We start from the raw sequence: 24,423 nt of genomic DNA, 5'->3' as shown, positions 1-24,423 counted from the left end.
TTTTAGTATATTAATAAATTAAAAAAAAAAATGAGAACCAACGTTGTGTACTGTGATACGTCTCTTCAAAGAACATTAAATTAGTTGAAATTCACCATCAGATTTGTGATGTTTATGGAGAAAATGCAATAAGTGATTCCATGATAAGATTGTTTCAAGAAGGGCATGCATGATGAACTGAATGGGAGAATACTGATAACCGATGATTTGGTGCAAGCAAATGGAAAGATTAAAGAGAACAGATGATTCATCATCACATCACTTTCTGTACATTTTCCAGAAATTTCACTTTCACTTCTACATGAAACTGTGTCCAAAAAATTGAAAGTTGTGTGCACACTAAGATACTTAGGTGCCTAAGATACTTAGGGAAAATCACAAAATGAAATGGTTAATTTTTTATTCTGTACACATAATAAGTGACGAGTTCTTGAGCTATACAGTCACTGGTGATAAAAAATGAGTGTCAAACATAATACCTGAAAAGAAATGAAAATCAATGGAATGGGGACACACTTCATCATCCGGAAAGACAAAATGGAAGCTGATATTTTCTATTCAGAAGATCGTGTGCACATTGTTTTGGGACAAAAAAGGAGTTTTACTTGTTGACTTCTTGAATTGAGGATGCACAGTGAATAGTGATGTCTATTGTGAAACACTGAAAAATTGCACTGTGCAGTCCAGAACAACCAACACTGCTTACTCCACAGCATTGCGCTGATTCACGATAACGTTTGCCCACAGGCTGCCTTGCAATGCCTCCTCGCTATCTTCAGCAAGGAACAGTTCCATCAACCCTCAATTCAGTCTGGACTTTGTACCAAGTGACTATCACACCTGTTCCTTAAAAACTACCTTAGTTCCACAATGATGACGATGATGAGGTCAAAAATTCATTAAACATGGCTTGTCACAGGCATTAATCATCATTCTGTGAAGGGATACAACTTCTGGTACCCTGCTACGATATATGCCTCAACAATGAAAGAAACTATGCACAAAAGTAAAGATTTGTGCTTCAAAGCGCAATAAAAACTACATAAGAATATGTTCTTCATCTTTCTTAATAGCCCTTAAAAACTTATAACCTATATCTATATAACATCATATATTAATTAAATATTGTTTAAATTTTTTATAACAAAGATAATATACTTAGTTTTATTTTTTATTTACGAGTGTTCTGTATATTAGTATTTTATTTAAACTGATATATTATTTATAGGAAAGTAGTATATATATCTCAAAATTGTTTAGAAAATTTTTAAATTTATTGTGGAAAAATATGGAAAATAGCAAATCACACATAAATATGTTTAAATGTAATTACAGAATTTAATGAAAACTGAAGATGTGAAATCCTGCAAAAATCAATTGTAGCAATATATATATATACCAATCTGTATAACTAATCTATATAATATAGATTATTCCTAAAAGATTAGATTTCTAGACTAGATTAATCACAAAAATGTTATTGATTTTATTGTAGAGAAACTGGTAAACATAATTAACTATGCAAAGTTTGAGAATACAGTTAGTAACTAATAACATAAAATAAAGTAAAAATACAATTATAAACTATAAGAATTATTTATAATTTGCTAAGCACAGTCGTCCAGGTTTAAAAAAATAAATCCTTTCCTCTAGGAAGATTTTATTTTTTAAACTATTTTAATCATTTTTTAATCTTTCTGATCATTGGTTTTTTTTATTCTTAGATTTCTTTAGGTTTGCTGGAAGTTGATTGAATACATTTATTGATTTAATGTAACTGCTTTTAAAGTATATACTTCTACTAATTTGTGGAAGATTTATTAGTCAATTTCTAGTAATACTACTTGTCTCAAGATATTTTAGCTTCAACTCAAAATGGTACATTAAAGATTCTAATTCAATATTTTTTTTTTATATTTAAAGGTAATTCTACTTCTTCAGTTTGAGACAAAATGAATTCAAGTAACTTTTTTGCAAGCTTAATACAGGAGACAAAATAATTTCATATTCTCTTCCCACCAAGCAATTATGCCATATGTTGCTAGGCTATGAAAACAATATAGTATATCATTAATCATGAATGTGAAGACATAATTTTTTTAATTTTACAAAGATTAATAACAAGTATTTTGTTTTCTTTATTACATTATCTATTTAACTATTCCATCTCACATTACAGTCTACAATCAGTCAGTCCTAAATATTTACAACTTACTCTGTTTATAATCTTTTGTTTTCAATATGTGCATGTATGTTGACTGAGATATTATTTTCATTTATACCAGAAGTCATATACTGTATACAGTTTTATCAATATTCAGAGATAGTTGATTATTAATAAACCATTCACTACCTTTTATAAATAACCATTCATTTTGTGTACAGCCAGAAATCAGGTCTACCTATGACTTATCAAAACTGTATCATCAACATATGAAAGAATAGTTTCATCTTCTACTATATTCAAGATATATATATATATATATATATATATATATAAAACAAGAAGTAAAGGTCCAAGTATGTAGCCTTGAGGCACTCACTTGTTATTACTAAAATACAACTTATTGAATTTCCAAATTTAATACTTCAAATAAAAATTTAGTATTGTTTTCAATTTGATATAATTTGTAATCAATTCTAGTGCTATCCCTCTTAGAACAAAGCAATAGAATCTATCTATGAGTATTTTGTGATCCACCACATGATACATATTAAAACCCTAATATATATATATATATTTATTATTTTAAAAACAAATATTTAAACCCACCAGATACAGTTCAAATAAAAGATAAGAATGCTCATCTATCTGTAATGCTTTCACAGTTTTACTCCATCATCAGCAGACAAATTTTATAAACTGCATGTAAATATAATTAAAATAATAGTTAAAATTGAAAAAAAAAATTAGGATCTATATACTAGTGTCATAGTTAAAACTTCTTATACCTACCATGAAGATTCATTATCTTACCATGTTAGATGTAAGAAGTTTTAATTATGATGCTAGTATAGACATATTGATTTTTTAAATTTTAACTATATAATTTAATTTATAAATGTTTTTAATTTATAAAATTTGTCTATTGATGTTGGAGAAAAATTCTAAAAGCATTACAGCCAGGTTCTTACCTTTTATTTGAATTGTATCTGGTGGATTTATATATTTAAAAAAAATAATTTATCTTATACAGGGGTGTATAATGTTTGAATATATATATATATTTTAATACTAAATGAATATAAACCACCAAAGCACAGTAAATAGATAAGTTACACTTACCACATTAATTCCAAGAATCAATTTTTATGGGATCCCACACCTTCAGATTATATTAAATTCTATAATTACATTAAAATACATCTATTTTACAATCTGTCAAATTTGTTTTCTTTTTAAAAATTTTGAAGTTTATTATTAATGAATACTCAGATACTGCTGTCCAGTACTGGAATGTACTTTCATTTAATGTTAAATTATATTAGAAGTGGTCAATATGTTAATGAATTATTTTAAATTATATATATATATATATATATATATATATATTTGTTTTATTAAATGATGTTATAAAACAATTAAATTTCTCTTAAACTCAAAATTAATAATTAAACTATTAGTATATTAGTATCTATACAGTATCTTACTCCATCAAATGATACTAATTGTAAACATTTCTAGTAACAAAAATTAAAAATAAACTATTATCATCAATATTTAATGTAACAAGATACTTGACAGATATAGGATTAAGCCATCAGTAATGTCATTTGGTATGAATAATGTAAAACTTTTCAATTTTAAAAATTAAAATAAGTCTTGGGAATGATAGTATCTGGAATGTTCTGATGCTGTCTTATACACAATAATTTTATTACTTATAGAATAATCTTAAACAATAACATCAATAAATTAATCGATGCATAATGCTGAATAAAAGAGTACAATTAAAGTCATAATAAAGAGAAAAAACATACACTTACACACCTTTATTTGAAGAAGTAGGAAGTGATAATGGTATAATATCATCCATATCAGAGAAACTTTCTCCACCTCTAGGTAATGAAGATGAAGGAGTTGAGTGAACTGATGGTGTTAACTGTTTAGTTGTAGAACTAACAGGAGTAGAATAATACGTTTTAATATTATTCATCTCCGAATTAGAAGATGCAGGTGAATCATAATAATTTCCATTAATTATGGTTTGTTTACCTACATTTGAATTTTCTTTTATAAAACTCGATACACTTTTTATATTACTTTCTTTTACATTAGATATTGCTTTATCTAATAACATCGCTGATCTCTGAACTTTTGGTACAAAAATGGCAGCAGGATTTTTACTGCATGTTACAGATGAATTAATAATTCCTGAACTGTTATCAGATGAATTAATACTAATATTACCATTATTATTATTATTATTAATACATTCCAGTCGATTTGTTTGCAATAAATTCTTGCAGTTTGACATATCAGTTGAACTTGTAAAGGAATTATCAAATGATTTCAAAGTATTTGATATAGATTCATCTTTATTCTGGTTATGAAACTTATTATCATTAATAGAATTACTTACAGGGATCTTCGGTATAAATGTACAAGTACCAGACGACGAGTCAGGTGAATTAATATCACAGCTGTAAGCCGTACTATCATTAAAATCATTAGTCTGAGATTTGATAGAAATAACACTCGATTGCGACAAAACCAGTTCTTTACTTATATTTGAATGTGATTCTTCATCATCAGACTGTTGTTCTTTTACAATAAGGTCTGATAATGTAATGAATGAACTGTTGGAATCTTCTTTATTGAATGCTAGATTATTACATTTTCTTTTTAAAATAACTTCAGTCCTTTTAATTTTGGCTTGTATTTGTGACCTTGTAATTTTAAAATTAGATATTAGTTTAGAATCAGGATAACTGGGTAAGTTTTGTACAGCATCTGATGATAAACTTGTGAACCATTCAAAGATTTTTTCTAAAATATCATTATCACACTTTTTAAGTTCGTTAAGTAATGATGATAATTTATCCTCCGGCATCTAGAACAAAATAAATCAATAAATACATAAGTATTTTATTCTGATAAATGCATAATACATTTGTGGGTCATTTCAGGAATGAATAAGGTTATTCTACAACTAAAAAACAACTGCTAAAGCATTTACCCAAACAGATGAGAACTGTTATGAAACTCATCAGAACAGTTTCAAAATTTACCATTAATCATTAAAAAAATATAGTTCATATTAACAATTAAAAATAATAAATGTATGAAAAAATATTAAAATAAGTAGTAAAGATGCTAAATAAATAAAATAGCAATTACATAAGAAACACTTAGAAGCTATAGAAATTATTTGAGCACACATTACATGCAAGAATAAACAAAACAGCAGAAAACTGTTTTATTTATTTTTGTTTTAATTAGCACATTAAAAATTCATTGAAAGAGTGAACTGATTCTGCAAAAGAAAATCTTTTAATTTTTTTAAAAATAAATTGGTGGGAGCACCTTACACATAAAAAAAATCTTATTTTCAATGTAAGAAGTCTTTATTACAATCTATTCCACATTATTAATATTAATAAATGAAATGTCCAACTGAGTAAAAAAAAGAAACAGCTCACTCATACAGAGATGTCTTTAATTCAGTCCTTAGTTCACCTTCAGTCTTGATTACTATAACTTGTTAATTTATTTCAGATCTACAGGAAATTTCCCATGTATACATACATATAAATTTAAGATAAACTTCAATACAATAATCAAAGTAAATATTATTAAATAATAACATATTTCTAGATAAATTAGAAAATAAATATTCGCTAGTATTATAAATCTCAAACCAGTGTGGCGATTACAAAGTAAAATATATCAGTAATGATCTCCATTGTGAACTTACATCTATATAAAAGTAATAATTATTGAGTATAAGGTAATGACTAGGAATATTAAAACTAAATAACTGTAATATATAATAGCAGTCAAAATAATTATAACGTACTCTAAAAGCATACAATAAATCAATTCTTTCAAAAAACAGTTCAAAATTAGGGAATTCTAAAGAAGAAGTTCAAAATATAATTATAATCATGATTACAGTAATACAGTGATTCACCTACATTGTAAACAGAATATCTTAAAAAAGCATGACAAGTTTTTTCAAGCAACTTATTTAGATAACTGGTTTGAGGTTTCCAAATAACTGAACAATATGTTAAAGCAGGATAAATATATGAAAAATACAACGTTACAAAAGACACAATACAATTAAAATTTTTTAATATAATTAACTTTTTTAATAGCTTTTGAGACAACATGTTCAATTAGGCATTGGAATGTTAGTTTATTATCAATAAATATACCAAAATTTTTAACCTTTTAGAGACAAGTGCCAATTAACATGTAATTATGATCACCAGTATTAACAATTCCAATGTAATATGAAAACATTTATCAATATTGTAACAAACTCCATAAATTATACCATTTTGGTAAAGCAGTTAAATCACTTTGAAGTAGTTTAGTATCATTAGGGTTATTTATTGCTTTATGTAGTTTTAATGAGTACCTTTACAAACTCCTGATGTTACATGAATTGGTTTTGATATAAGATTATTTATTTTGATTAGCTAAATTCTATTTGTAAGAAATGAATGAAACCATGGAAGTAAAGGTCCACAATTGTCATTGTGATACAATTGTATCAACAATTGAGTCATTACTTAAAGAACTAATACTGTATTCCATATAAACATAAATCTGTCTGAGTAGATTTACTTTCAAGAAAACCGTGCTGCTCTGGAATAATAGATTTCTTAATATATAGTGACACTACAGAATAATTTTTCCAATAGCTTAGCTATAACATTACACTTACTATGATGCCAAAAATTTTTAACATCAGATATTTCACTACTTTTATAAAATAGTGTAACAAAACAAGTTTTCCAAATATTGGGAAACTTGCCAATTTTTAATGAATGATTCAACAACTTCATAAGAAACAGTATAAAGTATAAACAAACAAGTTTTAATCAAGACTGGATGAATATTATCGGGGCCAGGAATTGATGTTTCATCCGATTCAATTATAGCCTTTTTTATTTCATTGTCAGTATGCACAATATTATTAAAACAATCATTATATTTAAACATATTAGTTGAAGAGAGATCATTATTAGAATATACACTACCAAATTTATTGGCAAATATATAAACAATGTCTTGCCTGTTATTAGGCTCAAATACTCGCAGTATATAATGCACAATCACAGTATAAAATCTATTTATTATCAACACAGTTCAAATACTACAAAAATTCTTAGAATTAGTCTCTAACAATTTTTCAACTTTGTTAGTATAATTTACCATATCACATTTACTAAAAAAATTTACAAAGTGAGTGTTCTTTTTTAAATAAATTATAATAATAATAAGATTTATAGAACTGTAAAACTTGTGATAGTTCTTTTTATTTATATTTGCTTTTATTAGTTCAGAAAACCATTTTCGAAACTTACCCTCACTAATTGATATTTTTGGAACTTGTTATTCTATCGCAGAATTAAAGGTATCATAACTAGATTAACATCGGTATGAAAATCATTATCACAAACATCAACATCTTTAAAGACAACATTGTTATTAAGGTGATCAAGAATACTTTCAAAATTTGCATTTGAAATGATCAAGAACATTTCAAAATTCAGAAAGTCATAAATGATATTTACTTGAGTAAGTTTAGAGCAATTAACAAAAGGTAAGGTAATGGATAATGAAAGTTTCACATCAAATATTTCATCAATCAATGTTAACACAATATTAATCAATATATATAATAAATCAATATTATATATTTTGATTGATATAATCAATCAACATTAATCAACTAAATTAGTATGTACTAAGTCAAGTAAATTGCCATTAGAATTAGCCAACTTATTTAATCAAAATAAATGATAATTTTTTACAAAAATTAGAAACACAAGGCAGTACAGGAAATATCAACATTAAAGTGATGATTGTTAGCAAATGAATAAGTTCCAGTTAACAACTGGTAACCAGGAACATTAAGATCACCAAGTAATAAAATATTAAACATTAACTATTACTATAATTGGATAGTGACATAGTAATACAATCTTTGAAACCATTATAATAGCCAGTAGAAGAGCTAGAAGGAATAAATAACAATAATAATAATAATGAAAGCAGAACCAATGTTTATCTTCAAAAGTATACGCCATACTGAATTCATTATCCATAACAGTAATATCAGTGAATTGCAAGTGATTTCAAACTGCAATTAATACACCTCTTCTACTTGACTTCTGGCTAGTAAATAGACGACATATCGCATCTAATTACATTATATTCACACATAAACCAAGCTCAGTACTGTCTATATCTTCAAACAACAATGTTTCAGTCAACAAAATGATGTCATAGTTGATAAAAGTTTTCATCCTTAGTTTAAATTCCTCAGTATGGCCCCTGACACCCCTTATGTTCTGATAAATTTTTTTTACCAAACCATCACTACTGTCCACTAGCTGTGCGTTATCCTTCTTTTTAGTTGCAATGTAAGGATTTCAATTATAGTATGCAATGAAGAGATCATTCTCACCATTTTCTTTCCTCTCTTTAAGTTCCTTAAGTAAAGTATTGAAATGCGATTTTCGAGTTTATGACACATCACCTGTTATTATAAGGTTACCTTGAGCTAAAACTTTTCTTATTGTCAAAAATCCAGTTTACATCCTCATATGATTTAAATATTTAAACAGTTTTGTTATATTAAAAATGATTTAATCTGTTTTTCTGTGATTATTACTGCAATAACGATGCAATTTAATTTAATAAGTTATAGTATGGAATCAAGTCTGAAGATGATCTAAGAATTTGCTCTGTTTTATTACCTTCTATACAATTAATTTTATTAATATTGCTATATTTCGTAATCATGTTATAACCCTCTCTTGTTCTTGGCTAAAAAAACTGCTGATCCAACTTTAAAATAGGGTACTTAATGAGAAACTATAAGGTATAAGTATGCATTTCATTGCATTGTCAAAGTGTTGAAAAACTGGCATAAATTTAGAATTCTCATAATCTTTTATAATACACCATTTATGGATTACAACAAAAAAAGAAAGAGACAGAGACATGGTGATAACATTTGCAGATTTTAAGAAAGCATAAGATTGCATCTACAGAGAACCCCCACTAAAAATTTTTAAACACCTCAGACTACATCTCAAATTAATAAACATGATAAAACTGACCCTCACGTACACTAAGTCAAAAATGAAATCCAGAGGCAAACTCTCAGAACCATTTGAGATCAAAACAGGACTGTGTCAAGGCGATGTACTTTCACTGCTATTATTCAACTGCACTCTGGAAATGGTAAAGAGGGAATAGCTCAAAAAATGTCCTCAAACATAAAAATAGGACAAAAAATCGAAACATACTGCCTTGGTTTTGCCGACGACTTGGCACTGCTAGCAAACATCAATGAAGCTAAAACACAGATATTAGAACTTCAAAACATCGCAAATAAAATTGGTCTCGAAATATCATTCGAAAAGATAGAAATTATGCCCCAGAAATGAGCACAATTAAAAAAAGTAAAAATAAATGGTAATAGTCAAAGTAGTAATCAGATTTAAATACCTCAGAGAAATAATAACAAGCAACCTAAATACAAACAAGAACTAACTAGCTAAAGAACAAAATTTAACCTGATACACCTACAGTAAAAAAGTCTATCCATAAACACAAAAATAAGATAATATAACACAGTTATAAAACTGGAAGCCACATATGCAGCAGAAACACTCTTCCATGTGAATGAACAATCAAAGACTGACAGACTCCAAATCAAAAGAATTGGAAGAACCTGCATAAACAAAAAGTACCAGAGACGGACAGTGGTGGATCATGCCCGACAAAGTTGTGTACAAAGAGTTAGAACCCACCACTGATACCACGTGTAAGAGACTAGGATTCTTTGGACACATCATGAGGATGCAAGATTCGAGACTTCTGAAACAGCTGGTACAGTACAATCTCAACTCGAAAAACACCAAGACAGAATACAGATGGATCAGAGAAATAAGAGAGGATCTGAAGGGAATTGGCCTTACACCAGAAGACACCACAGACAAGTTAAAATTAAATTAAAAAAATTAAGTACAAAAACACTCGCTTTACACTCACAAGAAAGAAATTCATAACTCAAATATTTTCAGCAGTAGAAACAGTAAGGAGATCAGAACTTACAGAAAAGTACTAGGAGGACTACAAGGATTGAACAGTCCCTTCGAAGAGACTTGGATAATGGACTGACTAAAGTGTTCCTAACCAGTCATAAAAGTGAAAAAAAAATACACCATTTAATTTGCATAAAAACCGATTTAAAAAAAAAAAATAGTAATAAAAAATACCTCCAATTTTATTGGCTGTAAAGCGGGTCGTTGTTTAAGTTTCTCCAACCAAGAATCCAAATTTTCCATATTATTATTATTATTGCTGCTATTATCATCAGTTGTGTAGCTCAGTTTCACTGCAGTATTACTTTTTTTACAGTTGTTATTTAATAAGGTACAATGTTCACCATTTTTGTCTAAAAATATTTAACAGAAAGAATGGATTAATCTATATGTACACAAAAAAGTTGTCAGCTAAAAACTTCATTTGACTCGCATGGCATTCTTACAACATATCGCTACAAAAAATACAAGCACATTGAACATCATAGAAAGATGCTTATAATTAGTGCATTTGCTAAGCTATTAAAAATACAAAACTAAAATTATATTTTATTTTATATCGCACAATCTGTATGTGAGACATGGGTAATAAAAAAGAAAGAAGAAAAATATTTGGGAAGTTTTGAGATGTAGCTAAGGGGAGAGCAAAGAAAATATGATAGTGAGAAATAAGTATGTACTAAGAAGAATAGGTGAGGAAGGGAAGATTTTGAAAACAATAAGGAGCAGGCAGGCGTATGTATACAGCTTAGGACACTTGAAGGGAAAAGAGGAGAGTAGAAGAAACATAGGAATGACAACGGATATAAGAAAAGAAAGAAGTTATTGGAATATGAAAAGAGAAGTTCAGGATTGAGAAGAATGGAAAAAACTATCCGGTTGAAACCTTGCTGCAGGGCAGATAAACCAAAAAGAAGATTTGATGAAACTAAATAAGGATAATTAACATAATTAGCTATTAGTATAAAATGAATATATCACATAAATTAATCATTTCAATAAATAATTTTATAGATTAATGCAATATAAGATCAGACTAATAAAAAGTGTACGATTATTAATTCATAAACCAATATGATTCAAGGCAGCAGCAAATGGTTTAACTGTTTATCTTGAAAATTAATGATATAAAGTTACATTGGCTATTAAAAAAACAAATAGAAAATATTTATTGCATGGTACCTACATTTAATTTACTGCTACTCAATCCACTGAATCCAGCAATGAAGTTATATTGAAGTTTATAGATTGCCTTTTTGCAAGATGATAGGAAAGGTTGCCCTAATTTAAATCCAAAATGACAGCTTCAAACTTAGTCTCATTTTTGAGTGAACTCTATTTTAAGATTTTCAAGTAGCTTATTTGTACATTTATAATCACAGCAGCGACAACAACCGAATGATGAATGTACCAGTCTAACAACCGAGATGTCTTGGGTTTGAATCTCAGAGTCTTTTTTTAACTTTTATTTTTTTCTTACATGTATATTAAGGTACATGATTTTTTTTAGACTTTTCAAAGAAAAGTACAGTATTACTTTCAGTCATACAATTGGATTGGTTGGGGAGGGGGGGGGGGTGAAAATGAATTTTCTTTATGTTTTGAGGTACAAGGATTACAAAAATACTGTTCATGTATTAACATTTTGTGGCTTGAAAATCTTCAAAACTATTACATCCACTTCATTGATATTTAGATAAGCTGTAGTAGAGAATCTGAAGCTGTGCATGTGAGAATTTGATGAAGATTGGTTTATGTCATGTTGAGTCAAGCTCAATTTAAGGTTGACAACAGACAACATAACTTCAATTTGAGGTATGTTGACTTTGTGTATATTTTATACGTGTTTATGCAGCAAGTCACAGTTATGAGTGAGTTTAAACTTGATGCTTGTATGTAGGGTCTACTCTTTTTTTTTAATTATTTCATCAAATTTTTTTTTTTTTGATATAATAATTTAATTTTCTTATAATAGAAAATATATTTTAATATTAAATAATTAAAAAAAATTATACCTCTTCTAGTTCTCTCATTTAGGTTTTGTATATGCCTTGCACAAAATAAAATTATGAAGTCAGTCTTCGCATGCAGAACTGTGCAAGAATTTCTATTATTTAGTATCTTTAATAACACGAGGCTCATCTGATAAATTTTGCACATATATGTGTAGCACGGGAATGAAAAGAGATATTGGAACGAAATAAAAAATGAATAAAAGTACAATACCTTAGCTACAAAGTGGAATATTTATTTTTCTATATAGTCCCCGTTTATACTGATACACTTTCCCCAACGTATCATAAGTTTCTGCATTCCGTCACTGAAATATTCTAGCGGTCTTTCTCAGATCCAAGCGGCCACAGTTTCCTTCACCTCACTGTTGATGGTGTAATGATTACCTTTGAGATCCCTCTTGAGGTGAGGGAAGAAGTGGAAGTCGCATGGAGCCAAATCTGGTGAGTATGGCGGATGCGGAATAGGCTCAAACTTCAGCTTGCAGAGAGCCTCTGTAGTGGCGTGCAATATGTGAGGCTGCACATTGTCATTCCTCCTTTTGTTGTTTCTTGTCAGTCACAGAAACCGGTCGTCTGCTGCGAGGTGCGTCCTCAATTGTCATGTTACCAGCTTCACATTCACAAAATTTCAACGCCCACCTATTCACAGTACTCCATATTCTGCTTTCACTACCATATACTGCTTTTTAATGATGAAAAATATTTGTTGGATTCACATTTTTTGTTGTTAAAAATTCAATCACTGTGTGCTGTTTTAACCGTATTGACATACTGACCATGCTTGATTCCATTTTAACTGCTACTGAAAACAAACCAGTAAAAAATTTCAACGCATTATCGCAGGTTTGTAGAGTGGTATTTTAGCTATCACGTGCTGCCACGCTCAACTTGATAGTACCTTTTGTCCCTGTGTAGCAAACTAGAGTGAAAAATTTATCAGTCAAACCTCATATTTATAAGTATATTTTGGTTACAAATATATATATATATATATATATATATATATGTTTTACAGATAACAGAGTTCATAAAGCATTTTTAATTTACATAGCAATTCAAGAAAAATATATCAGAATGTAAAAAAACCTGTGATATATATATAAAAAAAAAACCATAAAATTAAGTCTGGTCTAGTTAACTCATCATTGCAGATCAGTTGTCTAACAAGCTAATTTTTTAAGTTGAAGGTTCTGACGTTCAAAACCTTGTAAAAGTTAGTTACTTTTATACGGGCTTGAATAGTAGTTAGTGGATGCGGGTGTAATTTGGAGATTGGGGTTCAATTTAACACGCATCTTCAGAATGGTTGGCCTGAGTCTGTAGCCTGAGTCTACATCCCATTTACGTGTAATACATATCACCCTCATCTCGTTGGGCCATAGGAGGTTGTTCATTGTTCACTAGTTGAACAGATTACAACGTACACATTAGGAAAATAAAATAAATAATATATAAAAACAATTAGAACTTAAAAAGTTTGATTAATTGAATACTTTTAAATTTTAAGAGGTTTTGAGAAGAAATTAATAAATGGCCGATTTCATTATAAAAAGTCAGGATAAAATGCTTTTTACTTAGTCCCATATTTAAAATTTGTTAAGAGGTTTTGAAAACTAACTAAAAAAGAATTAAAATTAAGGCAGTCAATTGGCTAGGGTAGTAGTCAGCCTACTCATTTAATATTTACAGGGTACTCTCTCATCACCTCTTTTCATATTATATCATTTATACCACATCCAAATCAAAAAATTGTCTTTCCATGAAATTAAAATTGATTATACTGGAGACCTTAAATCAGCTGCAAAACATTCAAAATTAAACTAAAGTTAACTAATTACATTTTAACTTCTGTAATTAAGATTAATAATTAATGTAAAAATGTACACCAAATACCTTTTTTAACAGAACAATTAGACTGAGGCTCAGATATTAATGCTGGATTAAAGACAGTTTTACTCCTCCCTTTAGTTTTATCATTCTAAAAAAAATAATACATATATATTAAAAATAAGGCACAAAATTTATCAATTTACTCACACACAATAGCACTTTATACTTCCTTACTCTGGACATATTTTGGCAATAAAACTTCAAATAAAAGTTTGAGTCAATAAAAAATTTATTACATTTTATTTATTATTCACGTCATACTTACACACGCTGATAAGCAAATTTTTTACTTGCCAAAGGAAATCAATCTCAGTCAGGTGTTTTGACGCATCTGGCATTTTCTCCTTTACTGTTTCAGTTGATTCAAAAGCTGTTCCTTTAAGTAAAGATTTTTCTTTAGGTAAAACAAAAAATCCATATGATCCAATTGTGGTGAATATGAAGGAGTTCCACTGTAATAGTGTGTCTGTAGGCCAAAAAAAATATTTCACATATAAGTGCAGTGTGAGTAGGCACGTTTTCCTGGTGAAGAATGAAACCATTTAACCAGAGTTCCAGTCATTTTTTCTGACTTTTTCAAAAATCTTTGTTAAAAACTTCTTTATTTTATTTTTGGATCATCTAGAAGATCTAGGTTTTATCACAAATAATGGTTTTTGGCAAAACGTTGGGGTTGGCATTTAAGATGCTATTGCATGTCAGCGCAAATTTCCTGCAGTGCTTAACTTTTTCTTGTTTTGGTCTGGGAAGCCAAGGAACACACCTTGGCACAATGTTTTCACGTTAGGATCTTCATGTAAAATTTTCCGTGCAGTATCTTTGCCAATGTTCACAGCTTTCACTTGGATACTGAACCAATGGTCTTCTCGAACAATCTGGCTAATTTTTTCTACAGTTTCTTTGGTTTTTGAAGTGGAAGGTGGTTTAGGACATTCATCATCTTTAAATTCTGAGATCCTTCATTGAATTTTCTGTGCCATTCAAACACATATGCAGTCTTCCCCGAAAGCATTTGAAAACATTCTGTTGGTGTTTTGTTAATTTTACTAAAAATTTCAAACTGACATATTGCTCAATTTTTAACTTAGTATTATTCTGAAACTCAACTGTATTAAGCAATCAGTTAAACCGATTCGATTTAAAAAAAAAATATACATACATAATATATAAAAGATATATTTTTTTAGGGTGATAAAATTAAAAGGAGCAGTAAAACAGTCTTTGGACTGTACTGTTTGGAGCAGTAAAACACAATCAGTTAATAATAAACAACTTTTTGCAAAAAAAAAAAATTACTTGTGACGAAACTAGATCTTCTAAATGAACCTAAAATCAAATAAAGAAGTTTTGACAAAGATGAGAGAAAAAGTCAGAAAAAAATGACCAGAACTCTAGTTAAATAGTTTCGTTCTTCACCAGGAAAATGCACCTATACTCACACTGCACTTCTATGAAGCACTATTAACTGAATGGCAGAGAGTCTGAATGTATGAGATTTAGATATATCCAAGATCTCTACTAAAGAACTCAAAACCAGTTCTCACTGCTTTCTGTAAGAGAAAGAAACACAGTTTTGATATTTATCAGACACCTTGTATATTTTTTAATCTGGGTAGGTGTACTTCTCTTTTTGATGAGATAAAAAAAATCCAGTCAAGTCGATAAAAAAAAATGTAGTCATGAGGTTAAATCTTCATCAAATCTCCATCTAATTATTAGGTGAATCTATATATATATATAGTTTAACTAAAATACACTAATTTATTATTTTTTTAAATCCTCTACAAATTATGATAATAAAGTTTATAATGAAAAAAAAAAAAACTAAGATTTATAATCTTTTATATTGCTAGTAAAAACAAAATTTCTTTTGGTTAGTAGATAGTCTGGCATCAGCTAAAAATAGTTACTTAAATCAATCTTTTAATTTTAGATGGATAAAATAATAATGAAATCAGAAACTAAATTTGAAGTCCCTTGTTTTAAAACAAAATGCATTATATTGCTGAACTGCTGGTAAAGCAAAAAGCAACAGCCATCCTGTGCAGATCTGTAGATGAGCAGTAAACATGTTAAGGGTCTTGGATAAGATGGTAAACAGCATTTCATATAACATAAAAATTCAACAAGATAACAGGGAATAGTATCCTGAATCAAGTGTATAAATTAGGAATAAAATGCCAATGGCTGAAGTCATGTCTAATAAATCGGTCACATTTAATAAAATAATTGAACTATACTGAGGGGAGGGGTTTCAGTGCATGTTATTTATATTCATTAGTGACTATAATTGATGTATATAAATGGATTGTGCACTCTAATATTGACGTTGATCACTCCTCTGTTCGTCAGCGTCAAATGTCCATCCACTCCTTTTTGTCAACCCAGCTGTATGGTGCATGTGTATAATATTATTAGCTGAAGATAATCCGAACAACCCTTTTACTAATGAGTGATCTTCTTGATGTTAACATTTATCCATGCTGTTTAACAACATTTAGTTCTTATCATGGTACTTGCCTGTGCAACATAAATTACATCAATAGACAGAAGGGGAGCGGGAATATCATTTCATCTGCAATATGTAATACACCTGTGGTTGTTTTATGACTTGTATTAAAATCATTGTATTATAAATATGTGTGTTGGTTAGAATAATACGAATAATTAATTTAAACAAATTAATAATTTAATTAATTAAAAATTAATAATTTTTAACAAGTTAATAATCTAAAAACTGAACAAAATCACAACATACAGTTTTAACTTGTTTACACATGTTATACATACAATATTATAAAGTTAGCTACACTTTTGGTTAACAAACAAAAATAAACATGTAAGCAGTCATGAATTAATTGAATTTGTATATATGAAAAAACTAATTCATTAACCTTATTTTGCATTTTTTCTTGTGCCCGTTTATATGAATGTGGGAAATTTCTTTGTTGGCCCAGATGTTTGTTCATCATCTATATCTACTCTCAAAGTGTTACAAATATTTTAAAAATCTAGACATTTGCTTACAAACCCTTCTACTATAAATGGATTTCATTTTTTAACATTCCTCCAAGTTTTTTACAAAAAGTATTTTTATCTTTGAGAATAATACTAATGTACTAATTTTTCCAAATTGTCACTGAATGGAAATTTCAAATACATTCTACGATATATATCTTTATAAATAAAAAAACAGCAGTAACCCTTACACGGCTAATCAGGATGACAACTTTAAAACTGCATGAAGTGGTAGTCAAAGTTCAGAATGTTAACTTTTGATGGAGCTATTTCATGCTTTGAAAAATTTAAGATATGTTTCCTAACAAACCACACTGCTGAAGTGATGGAATAAAGCACAATATTTTAGTTATAATGAACCCTCCTAACACATTAAAATTAAGCTGTAAGAGAGTTATTGAATTCAAAAATGGCATAAATTATTTTAAATAAATAAGAGACGCTTAATGAATTTCAAAACAAACAAAGGTTAAAACTAGCTAATAAGTATTACGAGAAGTATGTATTCTGTAGAAGTTGTAAAATAAGAAAAAACTGCAGAGATATTATGTTAGCATATTTTGCTACTTAAATAGTAATTTCCAAAGGTTATTGCATTTTTATATTAACATTATGACTTTAAACATGTTATGCATGCAGTTTAGAAAGAAAGATAAGATGGATGAAATGATAGATGAAAAAATTTCAGATCCTCGCCATGGAATGTCAGCTGTTCTAGAAACCAGCATGCTTACCATTTCACCAATCTGTCAACTCAATGCTTTGTAAATTATATTTTTTATTTTATCTATACTATTATATCTTTTGTTTCTTTAATATGAAACTTATTTTTAAATAGTTTCCCACAATCTTTGCATAACTTTGTCACGTTAAAAAAACCCCATATTTGTATCTATAATTAGCTTAAAATTGGTGAAAATACCATACAAATAGTTTTCTTTTATTTGTTCATAACATACATCGATTAATATGCTACTGTGCATGCGTAGAAAAACTGTAATTTACATAAAGTAGAGATAAAAGGTCAATGCTATTGTAATATCTATCTAAACCAATATATAAAAAAAAATCAAGTAATTATGAATGATTGACAGCTGCTATAGGGAATTACCTGACATCACTGACAGTCAATAGTATGTTATAATAAAATATATTTATAACAAACTACGAACTGTGATAAAAAAGCTGTTTGATCGACAAATTTACTGTATTTTGTGGCTTTATATGAAATTATTTTAGTCTCACAAATCTGAAGGAACATAAACAATGAAAGAATCTGATGTTTGCACCCTGTTTTCGCTGAACGTAATGAAGGCCGACTGATGCCGAACCTCATCATAGTTTTTCTCAAATTTACAAGATGGAGTAGATTTATTCAAAAATTCATAATGAAAAATAGGTTTGAGGTGAATTGACATATGCAAATTTCACTCATGATAGTATCTCAAGAATGGTGGCTGCTAGACACATGGGACTAGGACCTATCGTTCTGGAGGATCACAAAGTACGCTATGGATTAAGCCTTTCAAAACTGTGTTAAACGTGACTTAGGACACACCATTTTCGAGAGACATCCTTTTTTTATTTAATGAAAGATATGTCTGAGAAATCCCGTTTTTTATGTACAATATGAATAAAATAATATCAGCTGTCAATAATTAGCTATCACAACTATAAAAAATCCACAACACCAACTTTTGCTGAAAGTAATGATGACCTACATCATCATCATAAATTAATCATTGTGTTTGCAGTTAAAACACATGTTTTACTATGAGTTTATTAATATGCTACTGCGCATACATAGAAAAACAGTAATTTACATCAAATAGAGATTAAAGATCAATGATATTGTAATATCTATCTAAACTGATATATAAAAAACACAACTAATTATGAATGATTGACAGCTGCTATAGGGAATCCCTGACATCACAGACAGTCCATAGTATATTAATACTACAAAATACATTTATAACAAACTATGAATTGTGATGTAGAAGCTGTTTGATCATTAAATTTACTGTACTTTGCGGCTTTCTATAAAATTATTTTAGTCTTGCTAAACTGAAGGAACACGTACAATAAAAGAATCATTAACTTGGAAAATTATGTTTGCACCCCGTCTTTTCTGAAAGTAATGATGACTGTTTGATGCAGAATCTCATCATAGTTTTTCTTAAATTTACAAGATGAAGAAGTAGATTTATTGAAAAATTTCATAGTAAAAAGTGGGTTTGAGGTGAATTTCGCTCGCGCTTGTATCTTGAGAACAGTGGCCGCTAGACACATGGGACTACGACTATCGTCTGGGTGATTGAAAGTACCCTATGGAAAATTTCAAAATTGCATTAAGCCTTTCAAAATTGCATTAAAAATTGACTAGGATGTACTGTTTTTGAGATACGCCTTTTTTTTTTATTTAATGAAAGATATGACTGAGAAATCCTGTTTCTTATGTATAATATAAACAATAAAACATCAGCTGTCAATCATCAGCTATCACAAATATAAAAAAACTAAAAATCCACAACACCCGCTTTTGCTGAAAGTAATGATGACTGATTGATACAAAACATCATTATAAATTTACAACGTTAAGTAGGTAGATGTTAGATTATAAAAACCAAAAATGATTTTGAAGTTTGAACTGCAAATAATGATCACTGTATACATTAAATAATGATCCATGATATAACACCCACATCGATAAAAGTAATAATGACCTGCATCAATTGAAACTACCAAAATATGTTGTTACCATTATTTACTTTTATTTAATTGTTAACAAATTATAATAAAATCAACATAACCTATAGATGTGTATTTTTATAATAAAATGTGTATAATTATAATAAAATCAACATAACCTATAGATGTGTATTTTTATTTTTGTATTATAGGATTTTTCTTTTAGTTTTTTCAGATACTAAAAGAATACCTTGAGCAGCAATTAAAAATTACTAACTGCATTCAGTATTTTGAAATGTTTGTTAAAATTTATACTGGAAGCATTTAAAAGAAAGGATACATGTTAATAGAAATATATCACAGTAAAATTTATTATTTTTTATATAATTATATTTTTAATCTCAGTTATAAGATATTCTGTATTCTTTTAATAAGTTATAGTTTTTATTTTTTTGTAATTAACCACTTTATTTTGAGTATTTTTAGTTTTTTTTCAGAATAGAAATATATAAGTTATGAACGATAAAAAAAAAAAATATATATATATATATATATATTAAATATAATATTTATGAAATTAATGATGGAATTATCAATCTGAATGACATAAAAAATATTTTCCATCACATTGAAAAAAATATGCATAAAGAGGTAATAATTTTTTTCCTGTAAGCTAGTTTGTTGTAGCGTAAATACCCATCACATACTTTTAGAGTAAATTTTCTTACTGTAACATTTAGTTTGTAATTTAAAAATGTTAATATCTGGTATTAATTGCTGATCTCTGTGGTGGTATGGTAGCATCTTGGTCTTTTATGCAGGTATCCTGAGTTTGAATCCTGGACAGGCATGGTATTTCTTATATGCTACAAAATTCCATTTCCACATTCCCACGCACAAGCTTCTCTGTAAGCTTGTTATAATTTGTTAACAATAAAATAAAAGTAAATAATGGTAACAACATATATAGGCAGTTGTAATTTTGTACATTCCAATGCAATTTCCAGTTGAATCCAATTTATATTTAATTGTATTTGTATAAAACTATTATATTTTTTTTAATAATATTTATGTACAAATGTCTTGAAAAAAATTCTTCAAAAAATGCCTGAAAAAGTTTATTAATTAAGAAATAATAATTTTTTTTTAACTATGCATTGAACAAAATATTTTAAATATTGTTTATGAAGTATCCATCATGAAATTAATAAAAAAATTATATGATACCATAATAATATAATATGATGGATAATTAAAAATATTATTAACTGGTGTTAGCAGAATGTAAGTTATTAATTTAAGGATATACACACTATATGAAATTTTAAATAATTTATATAAAAGTTGTTTTTTTTTTTTTTTTAATATTTTTTTATATTTGCTGATTTCCTTGTCCATATTTCATTAAGAAGTTTTATTAAAGACATATTTATAATAAATCATCATTTCTTTACTACCACTAATTTTTTTCAATATACTTTTAAGATCTTTTTCAGGTTTTAAGTGTACATTACATATAACCATGAATATAATAAAGATATGAACAGTATACCAGGTGTGTAAATATGAAACCAGAATTTTTGTATAGAAAATACACACACGTTTATTGCATGAAAATGATAAAAAATATTTTATTCAAAATATTGTCCATCACTAGCTATACTTTTTTCCCATCTCTCTTACAATTTATGAATGCCATGCCAAAAAATTGTTGCTCTTTTGAGGCAAACCAGTAATCGATGCATTTTCATAAGTGACGCGCTGCTCAGCAAGTGCGTGTCCCACTGATGCAAATAAATAGTAGTCGAATGGAGCCAACTCTGGTGAGTAAGCCGTATTTCCCAATTGAACGCCTCAATCATTTCCTTGACCAGTTTTGCTGTGTGTGATAGTACATTATCATGAAGCAAAATCACTTTGTGTTGCCTTTTTTGATATTCTGGTAATTTTTCATGCAATGTTTGATTCAAATAGATCATTTGTTGTCAGTAGCGTTCAATATTAACAGTTTCACCAGGTTTTAGCAGCTCATAATAGATCACACCCTTCTGATCCCACCAAACACAGAGCATTGTCTTCTTTCCATAGCGATTTGGCCTTAAAATCGATGTTGATGGTTTGCCTGGAGTTACCAATGATCTTTTACGCTAAGGATTCTAGAAATATATCCACTTTTCATCACCTGTCACAATTTGAAAGAGAAATGACTTTCTTCTGTATCTGACGAGCAGCATCTCACAAGTGGTGTTTCAGTATTCTTGCTGTCTTTCATTCAGTTCATGTGGAACCCATTTTCCATGGCTTTCATATGGAGACGGCTTCGCGTGTTACATTTAATTAGTACATAAGTTACTGTTGAGTTTGAGCATCATCCTCATCCAACAATGCTTGCAATTTGCTGTCTTAAAACTTTTTCGGTGGTCTTCCATGTTCTTCGTTTCTCATATCAAAATCGCTACTTTTGGATTTTTTGTTTAAACTACTCAAAACACTGTCATTTACCGAGAGCATGCTAACTGTACGCTTCAACAAGCATTCGATGTGATTCTGCAGCAGTTTTCTTTAAATGGTAACAGAAAATCAATGTTGTTCGCAAATCGTATTTTGTAGGTACAAACTCGAAATGTTCAATGCTAATTAAAACTATGCTGTTGTATGAAACTTGTATTGTTGTGGGCTGAAAATCTCTGTCAGCTGTCAAAGAAAGAAAATGGTGCCAATGATGATGTTTGACAGTAACTACAATTTGGCCAACTATGGGCAAATTCTGATTTCATATTTACACACCTGGTAACTTTATTTTTTTTAATGTATTTTCTTTTTGTAACATTATTTTAGACAAAAAATTATATTTTATTTTATATAACTGTTCTTCAGATATATATATTTTTCAGTTGCTGATAAAATTTTAATTAATGATCTTGAAATGAAACATAAAAATTAGAAATTTTTGGTCAGTCTGATTGTAGAGAAAGTACTGAATAATGGATATGAAAAAAATTCACACAAAATTTTAATAATGTAACTTTTTATACATTTTATTTATTTTTTTAAGTTTGTCTTATTTGTATTATTTTTAGAATGAAAATTTTTGTTTTTAATGAAATTAAATTTTTTTTTCTTTTAGTTACTAATATATCTTTAGAGGTTGTTATTTTCATGAACTAACTAAATTTTGATTACATTTTTAAAATTGAAATCTAAAGAAAATTATTTCACAAAGTGCTTGTGAAACCTTACAAGATTTGAGTTAAATCAGTTTTAAAATTTAAAAAAAAAAGAAAGTTATTTGTAACTATTATCTTTATATTAAACATTTATTTTTAATTGTTTCAATTTTACAGTTAGAAATGTATATATGAGGGTTTTTTTTCAAGGTCCGATCAGTCGGGAAATAAAAACCTGCACAAAAATCAGATGAACCTTTGCGCATATATGTTGCGCAGCATCTCTAGTATGGCCTTCAATCACTTCGTTTAGTTCTGAACACGCAGCTAGCATGTAAACATGTCTACAACAATAGCATCTCGCGCCAAGTGTTAAGTGCATGCAGTAATTTGATTTCTTCAGACTGAGGGGTGTAATGCAGCGGAAATTCATAGACGAATAAGTAATGTGTACAGTGAAACTTCAATGAGTGATAGCAAAGTGCGACAATGGTGCAGAAACTTTAAAGCAGGACGTGCAGATGTTAATGATGCAGGCGGTCAGGGAAGGAAGCAAGTGTCAACCAATGATCTCATTGAGCGAGTGGATGAGACAATTCGAGAAAATCGTCGGTTCACAATTTCTGTATTGAGTGATTAGTTTCCTAAAATTTCAAGGTCAGCTCTCTACACCATTATGAGTGAGACTTCAGTACCGCAAACTGTGTGAGAGATGGGTTCCCAAGATGCTGTCCGACCACAAAACAATGAGAATGGACGCCTCCCTAACGTTTCTCCAGCGCTACCACAATGAAGGAGAAGATTTTTTGAACAAAACTGTAACAGGACACGACACATGGGTCGTTTTCAAAACTGAAGAAACAAAAGAACAATCCAAACAGTGGATGCATTCTCGTTCTCCCAGTAAACCAAAGAAGTTCAAGCGAACCTTCTCCAACAGAAAGTGTATGGCTACTGTGTTCTGGGACCAGAATGGAGTTCTCTTGGTGTAATTCATGGAACCTGGCACGACCATCACTGCAGCCTCATACTGCGTGACTCTTCAACGTCTACGAAGGGCAATTCAGAATAAGCGGAGAGGAATGTTGTCATCAGGCATTTTTTTTCGCACACTGCAGCTGTAACAAAGAAGCTACTGCAGCGTTTTCGTTGGGAAGTGTTTGATCACCCACCATACAGCCCGGACTTGGCTCCATCCGATTTTCACCTCTTTCCTCACATGAAACGCTGGCTAGGAGGACAACATTTTGGCACAGACCAGCGTAGAAACATGGCTGAAAACACAGGTGGCTCCGTTCTATGACGAGGGTATTGGAAAGTTGATACCACGCTACAACAAATGTCTAAAT

General features: G+C 29.0%; 1 protein-coding gene across 1 annotated transcript in view; it reads right to left on the bottom strand.

The window, feature by feature from the left end:
• Blm (Bloom syndrome helicase) overlaps positions 1-24,423 on the bottom strand; it is a 101,323-nt gene that overhangs the window by 55,626 nt on the left and 21,274 nt on the right. The window contains exons 4-6 of the mRNA XM_075364633.1: positions 14,202-14,286; positions 10,468-10,646; positions 3,992-5,054 (exon numbers count right to left, since the gene is read on the bottom strand). Of these exons, the coding sequence (XP_075220748.1) occupies positions 3,992-5,054; positions 10,468-10,646; positions 14,202-14,286 (1,327 nt within the window). The remainder of the gene's footprint in view (positions 1-3,991; positions 5,055-10,467; positions 10,647-14,201; positions 14,287-24,423) is intronic.

The sequence above is a fragment of the Lycorma delicatula genome, chromosome 4 (genome assembly GCF_047948215.1).
Source record: "Lycorma delicatula isolate Av1 chromosome 4, ASM4794821v1, whole genome shotgun sequence".
NCBI lineage: Eukaryota > Metazoa > Arthropoda > Insecta > Hemiptera > Fulgoridae > Lycorma > Lycorma delicatula.
The sequence above is the reverse complement of the archived record's forward strand: the minus strand, read 5'-3'. Positions and strand labels throughout refer to the sequence as shown.